Here is a 16,993-nt window from a genome sequence, read left to right as displayed (position 1 = left end):
TATTGACATTCATTATGGAGCCTCAAGGATGCCGGAACCCAAGAATCCATGATTTGTAAGCTAATGGGTCATTTTGCTTTGGATCAGGAACCAGCTAAGGGGAGATGAGCCCGACTCCCCGAATGTGTGTTCCTTCCTAGCACAGAGGGCACTGGGATGGGAAAAGTGCAACCCAGGTTGCTTGTAAGCACGTCCTCATTTTCTCTCCTCCCTCCCTTTCCAAATTAGGGTGAAGGTTGCCGAACAGTCCCCCTGGCTGGACATGTGGGGTTTGACAGCTTGCCCGACCAGCTGGTGAATAAGTCAGTCAGCCAGGGCTTCTGCTTCAACATCCTGTGCGTGGGTGAGTATTTCCATAGCAGGAAATTCTATTACAGAATATGGATCCTTAATGGCTGGATGTGGCTTGGCAGGTAATTAGGTTCCATAGTGTGTCGTTCTGATCTATTTGCAAGAGTATTTCTCCCCGTCGTCTTCTTTTATCCCTCTGCTTGTTTTGTGAGCAGCTAGCTGTAATTACACTTTTTTTTCTCTGCCCAGACCAGAATGTGGGGCCATCCCTTGAGGGTGGGGGGAGCTGAGCTGTGTGACACCCAGTGGAAATTCTGTGAGGGAGCTGACCAGTTCTTGTCAGGTTTGTTCTGACTGTAGAGAATAAGAGCCAGGGCAGAACTGGGAGGGAGGTAACGGCTGTGGAAAGATGCCTGCTTCCCAGCTGTGGGCAGTGGGTTGGGTCTGTCTGTTTCCTCTGCAGCCGTGCTGTGCTTGGTACAGTTTGAGCTTAAGCACAGGGACCACACAGCTGTGTGGCAAGTTCTTTTATTCCCTTTAAGTGTATCTATGCCTGGATCTTTAGTCTCAAGTGTGGGAACCATGTCTTAGTCACCTCTACTGTGCTAATCACAGCACAGAGAGAGTTCAGTGATGTACATGAAATGAATGAATGAATTATCCCCGCAGGAACCACTCACTATACTTCTCAAACACTTTCCCATGTTAGCAATTCGCGTCCTTACTAGGACTCTGGGAAGTGAACAGAGCAAGTGGTATTCATAGCCTCAAGGAACAGATGGAGACCAAGAAACTCCAGAGGATAAGGGACTTATCTGAGTCCACACAGGTCAAGTGGCAGAGCCATGACAAGGACCCAGGTCTGCCTGACCCTTTGTTCCTCCCACTGCTTCTGTAACCGCTGCCTGCAACACCTCTTGAGAACCCAGAAGCGTTTTGGAAACTGTCACACTCCAACCAAACACATCTGAGGAATAGCAGTTCCCTGAAATTCTTTCAGAATCTCTCTTTAGACCTTGCTGCCGTGCTGTGCTCAGTACTGTCCAACTCTTGGCTGAGACCTTAAATAATCCCAGATTTACAAACATGATCACAGCATATAATTTTCACTATACGGTGCAGTAAGGCATACCTGCACATTTTCAGTGACGTACCTGCAAACCATAATGGCTGTATAAATGCCATAATAATGGCAGTTTTCATGCCAATTAGAACACTCAAACGCTTGCTAATCGCCTTTTCTTATTTTTGTATGGAGCTTATGGGGAGTTCATTCATGTTGAGGGTCTGAACCACCACTGAACTGCATATTTTACTCTAATGTAGTCTAAAGCGATGTTTTCTAACTAAGGCCATTCCTTTCTGTGGGACTCTTTTATCTTTTTGTCTCCATCCCTGGCACTCCTCAGATCATTTCGTGGAGCAGAATAACTGCACTCTCAAAGACAAGTAGAAAAAACAAAGCCACTTCTACAACTGGGGGACAGGTGGTCAGCTAGGCTCACTCAGTAGCGACAAGACTCACTCCCACTGTCCAGCTCTGAAGTCTATGAGATGAAAATACATGCTTCGCAGATTACTTATCAGGGGCCTGAAAATCCACATCTAAGCTGTTAAGTCTTCAAATGCCAAAAGTTGACCCAAGGTTATGATGAAGTTCTGTTAGGAGAGGGATACAAAAGAAACAGCAGCTGTGGTGATCAACATCAAGATGAAATGCCATCACATCCAATATTAGCACTGCCAGATCTTTCCCATCTTTGGCTGATGGCCAACTTATTTCACATAATATTTGATTACTGAAAACTTCGGCACAAACATGATGGAGTCCCTTGGCATTCCTCCCAGAGCTCCGGATGACCTGCGCTGAAGTTGAAGGGACGAGAAGTGAAGGCCCACCCATGTCAGCCTCTCAAACCAATCGCAGTTGGGTGGCTGGTACAGCTTTGGGAGAGCCTAAGTGTGGGGTAATTGGCCATCCGGACCACAGGCTCTCCTAGGGCCCAGAGGAAGAGGCAGCCAAGCTCCAGGCAAAGTGGGCGGGAGAAATAGTAAACCCCCACTCACCCAGGCAGTTACTACTGTAACTGCTTCACTGTGCACCTGTGGGGATAGAATTGCTCAACTGCCGGGGACAGACCCTCCAAGAGAAGGGGAGAAAGGAGTCCCCTTCTCTTCCTCTCCCTACCTGAAGTTTCAGGAAATGGCTGTCCTAGTAACTCCCCTTTTAGCCCTGCGGGTGCACCCCTTGCATGCACCTGACCAGATTGGGTTAATTTCATTCCGCATCCCTGATCCACAAAAGCCTGCAACTCATACATCCCTGTCTCTGGCTGGGCTCCCAAGCCTGTCCTTGCTCTGAGAACCCACATTTTGGCCCTAAGTCACGAGTGGCTTACAGTAGCTCTTCGGCTGCCATCTCAGCCTGGCCATGGGGCGGGGTGCTGTCCTTGACTTGGCGAAGGGTCCATGGCTTGGCCACTGAAGGTGATTGTTTCTCTCACAGAACCTTCACTGACCATACTTTCGTGCCTACTGCCTGTGCATAACAGTCAGTTTTACTCCCTTAATGATGGCTAGAAAACCATTTTGTTTGCATAGGGTATGTTTCCCCAAAAGATTTTCTTTTCTGATCAAGCATTTTAAATAAATTTTAAGTAAACGTAAAATTATACTAACCCCAGCCTTGGTTATTAACAGAGACCTAGGATATGTTCATCACAGCAGTGTTTATCTGGTGCTAGGCTCTGATCAGAGGCTCCAGCAGCAGAGTGAGTACCCTACACACATATGTGCACATGTGTGTGATGGAAACAGGTTTCCCTGGTGGGTGGCTCAGACGGTAAAGAATCTGCCTGCAGGAGACCTGGGTTCAATCCCTGGGTCAGGAAGCTCCCCTGGAGAAGGGAATGGCTACCCACTCCAATATGGAATTGAGAGGGAGAATTTTTATGAATCAAGAGCATAGTTTTTATCCAAGGGCCCCAATAATAACATCTAGGATTGTTTTTAAAGGGCCAGGCACATGGGTGTGAGCATATTATGTCTCCTTTCCAACAGTTGACAATAAATACAATAATTACTGAATGGGATGAGATTCCCCTCCCCCTCTAAAAAATCTACTAGTCCCTTAGCTTTAGAAATCACTAGGATCCCAGGATTCTAGACATAGTACAGGAAGCCTTGGAGGAACCACTTGAGTCAGCAGTGCAAACATTCGACTGGGAAGGAACCCCAAAGAGATTCAACCCTCTGAATGTGCCAGCAACAGAGAATGCCTGTGAAGAGCACAAAGGGTCATAATGATAATATTTACTTTGAAGCTGCTCAGGATTCCAGGCTCAGCTGGGCTCTGTTGAACTTGGGGGGAAGAAAACATACAAGAGAAGCAGGATTGAGGCTCTGCAGAAGGAGGGAAAGGGCAACTAGCATTCTCTCAAGGTCAGGGGGCGATGGTTTCAGCCCACCGTCTCTGGGAGAGGCAGCCATCCACTTGTCTAAGAAAGGCTGCCAGTGATAGTGTGCTGGTCAGCATCGAGCAACCCACTCTCAGGAGAAACCTTGCCATGGTTTATAGCATTTGCTGGTTTCCCAGCTGTCATTATTCTCACCATGCTGCTGTTGCTACTAAGTCTCACCATAGCTGGTTTTAAACTGCCAACTTGACGTAACTGCATGAGGGCTTGGGAAGAGCTGCAGGAAGCTGGGCAAGCCAGCTCCAGCACACCACTGTTTGCCAGGTCTCTGCAAGATGAGGAAGGCATAGAGGGCAAGGTCACAGAGTCAGACAGGACCCTTTCCCCGTCCATAGGCTCCCTTGGCCAACAGGAGTTCCTGGAGAGTTTCCTTTTGGACACCTCCCGGTTGAACTCAAAGACATCTCTCTTGGTTTTTTCCAACATTCAAAGCCAGAAGAGACAAGCTCCATGTGACTGTGAGTTCCATGCCAACAGAGATTGTGGCTGTCCTGTTCATTGCTGTACCCCAGCTCCTAAATCTGTGCCTGGCTCCTATTAGAGGCTCTAAAGATTTGTTGACTGACTGAGTGAACCAGCATATCGCACCTATTAGACACGGGAGCATATATGGGCTCCAGTGTCAGACTGCCTGCAGTCAAACGCTGGCATTGTCACATCCTACTTTTGTGACCCTGGGTCAGTTTCTTCCTCCACATTTTATAGATGAGGAAAGTGAGGTGTAGAGAGACTGAAGAGCAGGGGCAGATGCACACAGCTAGGAAGTGCTTTGGTTAACTCATCGGTAAATTAAGGACAGATAGTATGGGCCTTAGGAAGCATCACTATGAATAAAGCTAGTGGAGGTGATGGAATTCCAGTTGAGCTATTTCACACCCTAAAAGATGATGCTGTGAAAGTGCTGCACTCAGTAGGCCAGCAAATTTGGAAAACTCAGCAGTGGCCACAGGACTGGAAAAGGTCAGTTTTCATTCCAATCCCTAAGAAAGGCAATGCCAAAGAATGCTCAAACTACTGCACAACTGCACTCATCTCACACACTAGCGAAGTAATGCTCAAAATTCTCCAAGCCAGGCTTCAACAGTACATGAACTGAAAACTTCCAGATGCTCAAGCTGGATTTAGAAAAGGCAGAGGAACCAGAGATCAAACTGCCAACATCCGCTGGATCATAGGAAAAGCAGCAGAGTTCCAGAAAAGCACCTACTTCTGCTTTATTGACTATGCCAAAGCCATTGACTGTGTGGATCACAACAAACTGTGAAAATTCTTAAAGAGATGGGAATACCAGACTACCTGACCTGCTTCCTGAGAAATCTGTATGAAAGTCAAAAAGCAACAGTTAGAACCAGACATGGAACAACAGCTGGTTCAAAATTGGGAAAGGAGTTCGTCAAGGCTGTATATTGTCACCCTGCTTATTTAACATATGCAGAGTACATCATGTGAAATGCCAGGCTGGATGAAGCACAAGCTGGAATCAAGATTGCCAGGAGAAATATCAACAACCTCAGATATGCAGGTGACACCACCCTTATGGCAGAAGGCAAAGAAGAAGTAAAGAGCCTCTTGATGAAAGTGAAGGAAGAGACGGTGAAAAAGCTGGCTCTAAACTGAACATTCAGAAAACTAAGATCATGACATCCGGCCCCATCACTTCATGGCAAATAGATGGGGAAACAGTGGAAACAGTGACAGACTTTATTTTGGGGGCTCCAGAATCACTACAGATGGTGATTGCAGCCATGAAGTTAAAAGACGCTTGCTCCTTGGAAGAAAAGCTATGACCAACCTAGACAAAGTTATTAAAAAGCAGAGAGACATTACTTTGCCAATAAAGGTCTGTCTAACCAAAGCTATGGTTCTTCCAGTAGTCATGTATGGATGTGAGAGTTGGGCCATAAAGAAAGCTGAGCACCGAAGAACTGATGCTTTTGAACTGTGGTGTTGGAGAAGACTCTTGAGAGTCCCATGGATGGCAAGGAGATGCAACCAGTCAATTGTAAAGGAAATCAGTCCTGAATATTCATCGGAAGGACTGATGCTGAAGCTGAAGCTCTAATACTTTGGCTACCTGATGCAAAGAACTGACTCATTGGAAAAGACCCTGATGCTGGGAAAGATTGAAGGCAGGAGAAGGGGATGACAGAGGATGAGGTGGTTGGATGGCATCACCGACTCGATGGACATGAGTTTGAGTAAGCTCCGGAAGTGGGTGATGGACAGAGAAGCCTGGCGTGCTGCAGTCCATGGGGTCACAAAGAGTCGGCCACGACTGAGCTACTGGACTGAAACTGAATGCACAGGCTTATTTGGGGGAATACAGAGGAAAATATATGTAAGGTATTTATTTACAATGGTGTCCACATAAGTAGGTGCTCCAGAAGCAATAACTTTTATTATTATTACTCGAACCTGCTTGTTTTATGGAAAAAGAGACTGGAATCCAGAAAAGGGGGAAAGGCTTGGCTTAGGTGACATAGTCATTTAGTGATAACCCGCCTGGGACTCTGCATTTAATCACTTGCAACAACTGAATTGCACGAGGTACCAGAGGATGCAAACATTAACTGCAGATGAGGAAGAGGGTTAAGCTTTTCTTTGTCACAGTGGTGTTGAACTCAGGGTAGAGAGGTCAACACCAGACTATCCCAGGGAATATAGTTTGAAAAAGCAGATTTCATATTTCATGTTTTAAAATGAAATCTTGAAAAAAAAAAATCTAGTCTTTCCAGGTTCCTATCTACATTAAGCAAAGTGAGAGGAAATCCTCTCTACTGGTGGAGATGACTTAAAAAGGGTTAAGAAAGCCTGCTGTCCACTCTTGAGGGAGAGGAAGAGAGAAATTGATCCTTGGGGACTCCTCAGGTTTCCTGCTGGAATGTAATGGCCAAGTCCCCACCTTCCTGCAGGGGCGTGGAATCTGCTGACCTGATGTGAGTTAGGCTCCCCTCCCACCCTCAATGCTCAGACCCAGGCTTAGGCTGGGTCTGTGCCAGCCATGGAGAGGGAGAGAGTTCCTCGCCCCCCGCCCCCAGCCTCCACATTGATGGCAACCTGGGCGGGAGCACTGAGAGCAATGGGACCAGTTCTTGATTTTCTGCCCTCTTCTCGTGTTGCAATTCATCACAACTCCCTAGACACCCGCTGGGTCTTTTCTTCCAGACACTCATCATTGAGTGTCTAATTTCCACAGCCCTTTTGCGCTGGCAGGCATCCGGATGGTCATTTTCCCTGTTGCCCTGCCCTGCCCAGGCCGCCCAGCCTCCCTTTCTCCAGCTGCACAAACAGGGTGGGCCCCTCCCTCTGCTTACTGCTCCTGAGGGCTCTATGTGAGCCTCTGCTGGGCACTCCGGGGAGTCCTAGAAGCTGCCCATCCCCTGCTCTCCAAGAAGTCTTAGGATCAGGGAGTCAGGGGCCAGCTCTTGGTGCTGGGGAGTCAGGGCCTACCACGTCTCAAGCCACTCAGCAGAGAGCTCACGGAACAGGAGAAAGGGGCTGAAAGTGGGGATGTAGAGGGACGATTTATTAGGCATGAACAAAGACGGGCTAAAATGTAGCTTGAGCCTCAGCGCCTGAGGGAAGGCGAGTTAGGGGGAGGAGCCACCCTGGTTTCCCAGCTCAGAGGTGCTGGCCCCTTTACAGTGGAGCTGCGCCCCACTTCAGGTGGGGAGGCGGATGTTGTGTGCCATTGCTTGGCCAAGTCTGCCACCTCCCATGACAGAGGCCCCCCACCTCGCCAGATTTTTCTGGGGATGCAAATACTTCTGGTGCTCTTAGGGAGGGAAAGGAAGGGCCGCTTTTGAGAGAGTGTTTGCTGCTAATAGGTATAGCAGATCCTGGCTGGAAATGTGATCTGTGTAAGGAACATTTCCCTGCACCCCGGCACTCAACTGCATTAGTCAGACCTGGCTATGAAATCGGGCTGGGGGGCCGGGTAGCCAGGCTGAGTTGAATGTTCTCCTTGTTTTCCCTCTCTGTCTCACCAATCTCTCCACACAGAGAGAGCTCAGCAGAGACAAATATTTTTTTCTTAATTTATTAGTTTTTAATTGAAGGATAATTACAATGTTGTGTTAGTTTCTGCCCTACATCAGTATGGATCGGCCATAGGTATACATATGTCCCCTCTCTCTTGAGCCTCTCTCCCACCTCCCACTCCATCCGACCCCTCTAGGTTGTCACAGAGCCCTGGTTTGAGTTCCCTGAGTCATACAGCAAATTCCCACTGGCTATCTGTTTTCCATGTATTGGTGTATATGTTTCCATGCTGCTCTCTGCATTCAGCCTACTCTCTCCTTTCTGCCACTATCCACCCCCACTCCCCCACCGTGTCCATAAGTCTGTTTCCTGTCTGTGAGAGACAGATGTTTTTAAAAGCACCTCCTGTATTCATAGCTCATTATTCGGGATGAAAGAGGTTTGCAAGATGCAAAGCTAGACACACCCGGAGGGTGGAGGAGAGATGGACCATTTATGGGTTATGGGTTGAGCAGCTATAACCCCAGCCCTGGACTGCCCTGGAGATAGTGCTGTCGGTCACAAAGAGGGACTTGCCAGGCCAGGATGTGTCCAGGGCAAACCTACTCCCCCTCTCCCCCCGACCCTGCTCCCCATCAGGAAGACCTGTCAATTCTTACATCTCAAGGGATGGGAGCAGGGAAGGGGAGGAGAGGGGTGATGATAGCGGGGCAGCCCAGGTCTCCAAAGCACAGTCCTTGGCTCCTGGCAGTGGCTTAACATCCGTTGCGGCTCTTGGCTCTCAGGAATAACCTCCAAGAACCTTCACCAGTCCCCACAGCCCTGCCCCCACTCCCTAGTGTGAAAGCCAAGACTTTGAAATTCCAGTGGTTGAATTTATTAGTATCCTGCAGCCTGTTAGTTAAACAAACAAATGACTGGCTTGTTTGAAATCTAAAGGGAAGGATAATTTGTGGCCTGCTGAATTCCCTCCCCATTAGCTAAAAATGGTCTCCCCACTGGGATGTGCATCCCCTGCTGTCTGGGGCTGGCAGGGAATGGGGGGCCGGTGCTGAGAGGAGAGAATATTTATTTGAGGAGGGACTTCTGTCCCTTCTTTTAAACTTGAAGATAGCCCTTAAATTTTTCTTATGAAAGCTATACAAGTTCCTTGTAGAAAACTGGGACAATAAAGAAAAGCATAAAGAAGGAAGTGAAAACCACACACAGCCCCACCACCCAGACATGACTATTTGGTAAGAGTACACTGTATGCCCTTCCAGTCGTTTCCTAGGCATGACTCTGCCTCTCCATCACTGCCTTTTAACACGGTTTCTTTTTCTGAGTGTAAAAACAATGCATGCTCAATTTTCAAATAGTACAAAAATATGAAGACTAAAAGGAAAATTACCCTCATTCCACTATCCTGAGATGACTACCGCTAATACGTTGCTGCAGTTCCTTAGACTCCTTTTCGCTTAACTGAGATCACCTAGTCCATCTAGTTCTAGGCGCTCTTCACTTAGTGTCTTACTGTGTATAGTCTCCCATGTCAGTGACTATACATCCAAAATATGTGTGAATGCATCACAATTCATTCTTTCATTTTTCAGGAGAGACAGGTTTGGGCAAGTCCACCCTCATGGACACCCTGTTCAACACCAAGTTCGAGGGGGAGCCAGCCACCCACACACAGCCGGGTGTCCAGCTCCGGTCCAATACCTATGACCTTCAAGAGAGCAACGTGGGGCTAAAGCTGACAATTGTTAGCACGGTGGGCTTCGGGGACCAGATCAACAAGGAGGACAGGTAAGGGAAGCGGTGGAGTGGAGAGGCGGGTGGGAAGCCCACGGGGAGGAGCTCACCACTGGGTTCTTGCCAGACCTCCTGTCAGATGATGCAGGCTGTCAGCAGAGAGCTCACTAGCACCGCCTTCCGCCGGGGTCCCTGTCTATTTCAGTGCTCTACTCCACATGCTCTGCTGAAAGCAGGATGTCTTTTTCCTTCATTCAGCAAACATTTATTGAGTTCCTACCTTGTGCCAGGTACTGCCATGCTCTAGCAATCTAAAGAAGAATGACCTTGTCTCAGACCTTGAGGCAGTCACGGGGAAGCCTGGTCTTAAATCAACAAGTTCCTTTGAGCATGACCTCCTCTGTAAAGGACAGGGTACAATGTTACAGTGAGAATGGGAAGGAGAGAACAGTCAGCTCCACTCAGGGCAGGGTGTGGGGTGGGGAAGGGGGTGGGGAGAGGGGTGTTCAGGGAGGCCTGCACAGAGGAGGTGTGCCTGACCTGGCCTTTGAAGGGCAAATGATTTTGCTCGACAGACAAGGGAAGTTTGAAAAGGGCATTCCAGGGAGGGACAACAGCTTATATGAAGGCAAGGTCTGTGGAAGACCATGGCATGCTCTAGGGGACGGCACTTGTTCTGTTTGGCTAGACCAGAAGTGAAACTAGTGAAGGTTGTTTCAGGACTGCCACTTGCCCACGACCCTCCAAAGCCCTGGAACTAATTTCTAGTCATTGTGTTGTTTGCTGTTTCTTGGAGGGCCCTTCAAATCATATAAGCTTAGGTCCCCATGATAGCCACTCTGTCCCTGGGCTGGTGCTTGGCATGAGCTGGGGAACAGTAAGGGTAGATGAGCCTGAAGAGGTAAGAAGGGGCCGGATCATGGAGGGGTTAATGGAATATGTGGATATGGGGCCACTGAAAAGCTCTATAAAGTAGAATGATGTGGTTGGATTGGCCTTTGCAGGGGGGCTTTGGGGGCTTTGGGATAGTATGGACATGGGCTGGAGAGCAGGAAGACCAACTAGGAGACTGTTGGACCAATTTGATGGAGGCCGGCAGTAAAACAGGGAAGAGGAGACAGATGGGGTAACTGTTGGGTAGGTAAACTCAAGAGGACTTGGTAGAGAGGCTTGGTGTGAGGTCAGGAAGGCAAAAGAAGAACCTAGAATAAATAAGGCTGAGATTTCTGGCTTTGGAGAGTGGACAGATGGTGGTGGCATTCAGTAAGAGGAACTCAAATAGAACCAGGTTTAAAAAGAACCAGCTCTGTTTGGGACACGGTGAGCTTGAGATGCCCATGGCCTGTTGAGAGAGGAGGCATCCTTCATCGGTTGGCAGCTGAATGTGCAGGGTTTCGAGGTGAGGAAAGGGTCTGTGTTGGCAAAAGACTTGGGTTATCAAGGTAGAGGGACTGTGTTCCAGCTGCAGACATACGTAAGATCATCCAGGGAGTGGAGTTGAGCAAGGTGAACACTGGGCTAAAAACAAAAGCCTGGGGATGTTAAGTCAGCAGATGGAGGAAAAGACATCCTGGAAAGAGACTGAGCTGGAATAAGCAAAGAGGTGGGAGGAGAGACTGTGGGCGGTTGAAAATGGTGTGCCAGGGAGGGCTGGAGTGAGGCTCAGATGAGGACAGGATGAGGGCTGGGTTGAGGTGGGGAGGGGTCAGACACCATCTGCATTTAACTAAAAATCACATGTAATCCCACATGCTCTTCGCAGAAAAGGTCATTCATCATTTTGAGCAAAGTGTCTGCTCATCCTTTGAGAATCCCCTTGCTTCTTAGCAAATTTGTATCCCAAATTTTTCTATCTTTCCCTTAAAATAACAACAGCCACACTCGTTTCCTTATAATGAATAGATATATTTAGCTCCTTAAGATTTGAACTGAATTCTGTTTTCCATTTGCAATTCTAGACGAAGGACACCTCTGCTTTTTATAGGCTTGTTTATTGTGCTAATCTTGTTTGGGGGAGAATAAATTAAACCCTGGGGGAAAGGGGATATTTGGGTCACAATATGAGTGATTAATCTCAGCTGCAGATTGCTCAGCATCTCCTCAATTAAATATCTTACGGTTCTCAGTAACATACGTTTGACACGCCGAACATTGGAAAATGTCTGGATAATGATGGTTTGGGAGGGCTGAACTGATAGAACCCCTTAGAGGCTAATCTGCTCCTTTTATATTTTTAGTATGCTTACTGTTTGTCCTAATTATAAGTGTGATACATGCTTACACTAAATAACACAAACTCGAATAAGTAGAAATGAGAAGCCTCTAGGAAATGGGCTGGGGAACAGGAGTAGTGAGTTCCAAGGATTTGTAACAAAAAGCCATGTTTTCTCCATTCTGACAAGGCCACAAAGGCATAGATAGATCAGTGCAGCTGCACTAAAATAGAGCATCAGAAAGCCCTGCTTTACCCGGGATGCGGAGGTAAACTGAGAAAAGCAGGGACGAAGGCTAGAGCCTGGGGAAAGCCACTGTTTTTTAAGAAAAAGAACCATAAACTGGACTTCATTAATATTAAAAAGATTCACACTATTAAGGAATTGAAAAGACATGTCACAGACAGGGAGAAAACATTTGCAGATCATATGTCTTATAAAGGACTTGTAACCAGAGTATTTTAAGAAAGCTTACTTTTCCAAAATAAGACAACAACCCAATTAAACAAGTGAGCAAAAGATCTGAATACACATTTCACCAAAGAATATACATGCATGATTCATAGAAACATCAAAAGATGCTCAACATCATTAGCCATTCAAGAAATGCAAATCAAACCCACAACGAGTTATCACTTCACACCCACTAGAACGGCTACAACCAAAAAATAGAAAACAACAAGTATTGGTGAGGATGTGGAGAAATCAGAACCCGCATGACACTGCTGGCGGGAAGGTTAAATGGTATAGACACTTTGGAAAAGAGTGTGGAAGTCTCTTCAGAAGAGACTTAAACACAAGCTTGTCATAAAAGCCAGCAATAGCACTCCTAAATATATACCCATGGGAAATGGAAATGGGAAGGCCACCATTTGAAAGATGCTGGAGCAAAAGGAACTGGAGGGGGAGACAGAGCACAGGCTGGAAAAAGGCGTGTGCTTAGGAACCTAGGCTTTGGGCTCTGACAGAGCTGGGTTTGGCCCCATCCTGCTACCTATTAATTCAGGGATGTTGCATGGGATGTTTTTTTTTCGGGTCTCAGCCTATCTATCCATAACCAGTGTTGTGGTTCTTATGATTGCAAGAGTTACAACCATCAGGCAACTTGAAGGGGAAAGGGGATTTATTACTCACAGGTCCTGGAAAGGAGAAGGCATACCTGGGGCCACACAGCAAGGTCGAGGGTCAAGGGTAGAGAAAGAGAGAGAGGACCTGGGCCAGGGGTTCTGATTTCCCTGGGATCAAGGGTGGGTGAGGGTGGATGGCCTGTAGTTTTGCAGGCTTGCTCTTTATTGGTGAATTTAAAACGTGAGAGAGAAAACAAGTGGCTTAAATGGTCAATTATAGAAATTCACCAAGATCCTTAAAACAAAGAAGCCTGGGGTGGAGGGGTGAGGGGGTGGGGAAGGCTGGTTCCTTATCTTTCTGTGGCTGGCAACGTGTTTACTCGAGATAGCCGTCCTTGAAGTAATGTCTTATTGAAGTGGATGCCTCGGAAATCAAAGCTTAAATCAGGCACTTGAGTTACAAAAAAATGCAAGTTACAACTGTCAGGGCTCACCCGACAACTCGGCACTTAAATTCTTTTTTGTAAGTGTTTTTGGCAGTGCTGGCTCTGCTGAGCGCAGGCTTTCTCTAGTTGTGGTGAGTGGGGTCTACTCTCTAGTTGCAGTGGCTTCTCTTGTTGCAGAGCACGGGCTGCAGAGCGCAGGCTCAGTAGTTGGCAGCTTACAGGCATGTGGAATCTTCCTGGACCAGGGATCAAACCCATGTCTCCTGCATTGGCAGATAGGTTCTTAACCACTGGACCACCAGGGAAGTCTGGCACTTAAATTCTTTATGCCTCAGTTTTCTGTAAAGGGGAGATGATGATAATACTAGTATCTACCCAGAAGGTGATGGGGGAGGCATACTCCACATGTAGGAAATGCTTAAACAGTGCCTGGCACAAGGTAACTAATGAACAGAAGATATTGTCATGATCATGACTTTTATTGGTAGAAGAATCAAGGGAGAGTTGTATCATGTAGCATATGGGAGGATATGATAAATAGTGTCCAGGAAGACAAAAGCTGAAAAATATTGGGACTTCCCTGGTGGTCCACTGGTTAAGACTCTGAGCTTCCACTGTAAAGGCAACAAGTTCCATCCTTGGTCAGGGAACTAAAGATCCCACATAACCGTTTGGTGTGGCCAAAAAGAAAAAGGAAAAATATTCATTAGGTTTGGCAACATGAATGGAGGTCATTAATAAATACACTTAAAGTAATGCTCAAAATTCTCCAAGCCAGGCTTCAACAATATGTGAACTGTGAATTTCCTGATGTTCAAGCTGGTTTTAAAAAAGGCAGAGGAACCAGAGATCAAATTGCCAACATCCGCTGGATCATGGAAAAAGCAAGAGAGTTCCAGAAAAACATCTATTTCTGCTTTATTGACTATGCCAAAGCCTTTGACTGTGTGGATCACAATAAACTGGAAAATTCTGTGAGATGGGAATACCAGACCACCTGACCTGCCTCTCGAGAAATCTGTATGCAGGTCAGGAAGCAACAGTTAGAACTGGACATGGAACAACAGACTGGTTCCAAATAGGAAAAGGAGTACGTCAAGGCTGTATATTGTCACCTTGCTTATTTAACTTCTATGCAGAGTACATCATGAGAAACACTGGACTGGAAGAAACACAAGCTGGAATCAAGATTGCCGGGAGAAATATCAATAACCTCAGATATGCAGATGACACCACCCTTATGGCAGAAAGTGAAGAGGAGCTAAAAAGCCTCTTGATGAAAGTGAACGAGGAGAGTGAAAAAGTTGGCTTAAAGCTCAACATTCAGAAAACGAAGATCATGGCATCTGGTCTCATCACTTCATGGGAAATAGATGGGGAAACAGTGGAAACAGTGTCAGACTTTATTTTGGGGGGCTCCAAAACCACTGCAGATGGTGACTGCAGCCATGAAATTAAAAGACGCTTACTCCTTGGAAGAAAAGTTATGAACAACCTAGATAACATATTCAAAAGCAGAGACATTATTTTGCCAACAAAGGTCCGTCTAGTCAAGGCTATGGTTTTTCCAGTGGTCATGTATGGATGTGAGAGTTGGACTGTGAAGAAGGCTGAGTGCTGAAGAACTGATGCTTTTGAACTGTGGTGTTGGAGAAGACTCTTGAGAGTCCCTTGGACTGCAAGGAGATCCAACCAGTCCATTCTGAAAGAGATCAGCCCTGGGATTTCTTTGGAAGGAATGATGCTAAAGCTGAAACTCCAGTACTTTGGCCACCTCATGCAAAGAGTTGACTCATTGGAAAAGACCCTGATGCTGGGAGGGATTGGGGGCAGGAGGAGAAGGGGACGACAGAGGATGAGATGGCTGGATGGCATCACTGACTCGATGGACGTGAGTCTGAGTGAACTCCGGGAGTTGGTGATGGACAGGGAGGCCTGGCGTGCTGCGATTCATGGGGTCGCAAAGAGTCGGACACGACTGAGCGACTGAACTGAACTGAAGAATAATAATTCTAGGGGTATTCTGGGTGAAACTAGTTTGCCATGAGTGAATGGGAGATAAGGAAGTACAGGCATCAGCCTAGCAAAAGGAGCAATTGAACAGAAAAATGAGTCCAAGATCAAATTCCTGTTTCTGTGAGAATTTAGCATTTGTCATTAGCAAGGAAAAGAATGGACTATTCAAGAAAATGTGCTGGGGAAATAGGTCATCCATCAGGAAAAAATAAAATGAGACCCTCCCACACAAGTACCAGTCCCCAAAATAGATTCCAGCTGGATTAAAAACAATTTCTAAAAATACGAGGAGAAAACATAGGAGAATATTTTTACAATTTTGGAGGATAGAGAAGGCCTTTCTAGTTGTGATGTAAAGTCCAGAAGTCAGAGAAGACTGACAGATTTAAATTCGTTAAAAATTAAGCAAAACAAAACCTTTGTCTTGTGGATGAAAAATGTCACCTGCCTTATCAATAAACAAAGGATGTTACATCCAGGCAGTGTCCACTGAGGCCACCCACAACAGTGCATTCCATGGGGACTCAGGATGGATGGAGAAAAGCAGAATACTAGCCCTGGACAGTTAAGATGCCTATCAAAGGCATGATTTCAATGAGCCCCGCCAGACTCTTGCCTCTTCCCATACATAGAAAAGCACTGCACTCATTAACTTGAGATGTCTGGTTTTCTTTAACTAGCAGTAGTCTTTTGATGGCCTGACTACCTGGATTTTGTTGCAAAACCCGCTGGATATCTTGTCTCCTCTGTTACCTCCTCTTAGCAGTCCCTTAGAGCTGAGAAGGTATCTTCTAGGCTTAAGTCTTCAGTTTTGTCCACCAAATAAAACAAAATTCTCAGCTTTTAGGTTGTGCATTTTTTCAGTCAGTAGTCTATTGAAAGATATTATAAGCAAAAGCAAAACCAAACTACAGATGGGGAGAAAATATTTGGAACCAATATAGCAGACATCGATCCCTGGGTTGGGAAGAGCCCCTGGAGAAGGGAACAGCTACCTACTCCGGTATTCTGGCCTGGAGAATTCCATGGACAGAGGAGCCTGGCAGGCTATAGTCCCTGGGATTGTAAAGAGTCGAACACGACTGAGTGACTTTCTCTTTCACTTTTTCATATAGCAGACAAAGTGTTTTTCTAAAATGTAAAAAGAAAAAAAAATAAAATGTAAAAAGAGCTTCTGCAATTCAGTGAGAAACAAGTAGTTGACAGAAGGGGAGAAATGTAAATGGACCATCAATATATAAAATGATGGTCATTCAACTTCTTCAGTGATCAGGGAAATGTGAAATGAAACAATGAAGTATTTTTTTCATCTATCAGATTTGCAAAAATAAAACATAAAAATACAATATCCATTAATACCAGCTAATTTCATTCATCTTGCTGGGAGTGTAAATTGATACAGATTTTGTAAAGGGTATATTTGACAGTATCTATAAAATTTTAAATGTGATAAACTAATTCCTTAAAATAAATCTATATATAAAAATATACATCCTATTGATTTTGTTTCTCTGGAGAGCCCTAACTAATACAACCATCAATATCAATAGATATCAGGGCTTCCCTTGTGGCTCAGTGGTAAAGAATCTGCCTGCCAATGCAAGAGACACGGGTTTGATCCCTGGGTCAGGAAGATCCCACATGCTGCAGAGCACCTAAGCCTCTGTGCCGCAACCATTGAGCCTGTGCTCTAGGGCCTGAGAGCTGCAACTGCTGAAGCCCACACACCCTAGAGCCTGTGCTCCGCAACAAGAGAAGCCACTGCAATG

General features: G+C 46.2%; 1 protein-coding gene across 4 annotated transcripts in view; it reads left to right on the top strand.

Moving 5' to 3' along the window:
- Positions 1-16,993, top strand: part of SEPTIN6 (septin 6) — a 73,939-nt gene that overhangs the window by 16,226 nt on the left and 40,720 nt on the right. For all 4 annotated transcript variants that reach the window (XM_052662803.1, XM_052662802.1, XM_052662804.1 and 1 more), the window contains exons 2-3: positions 229-343; positions 9,341-9,536. In XM_052662803.1, coding sequence (XP_052518763.1) covers positions 229-343; positions 9,341-9,536 — 311 coding nt within the window. The remainder of the gene's footprint in view (positions 1-228; positions 344-9,340; positions 9,537-16,993) is intronic.

Source organism: Budorcas taxicolor, chromosome X, assembly GCF_023091745.1.
Source record: "Budorcas taxicolor isolate Tak-1 chromosome X, Takin1.1, whole genome shotgun sequence".
Lineage (NCBI taxonomy): Eukaryota > Metazoa > Chordata > Mammalia > Artiodactyla > Bovidae > Budorcas > Budorcas taxicolor.
The sequence above is the reverse complement of the archived record's forward strand: the minus strand, read 5'-3'. Positions and strand labels throughout refer to the sequence as shown.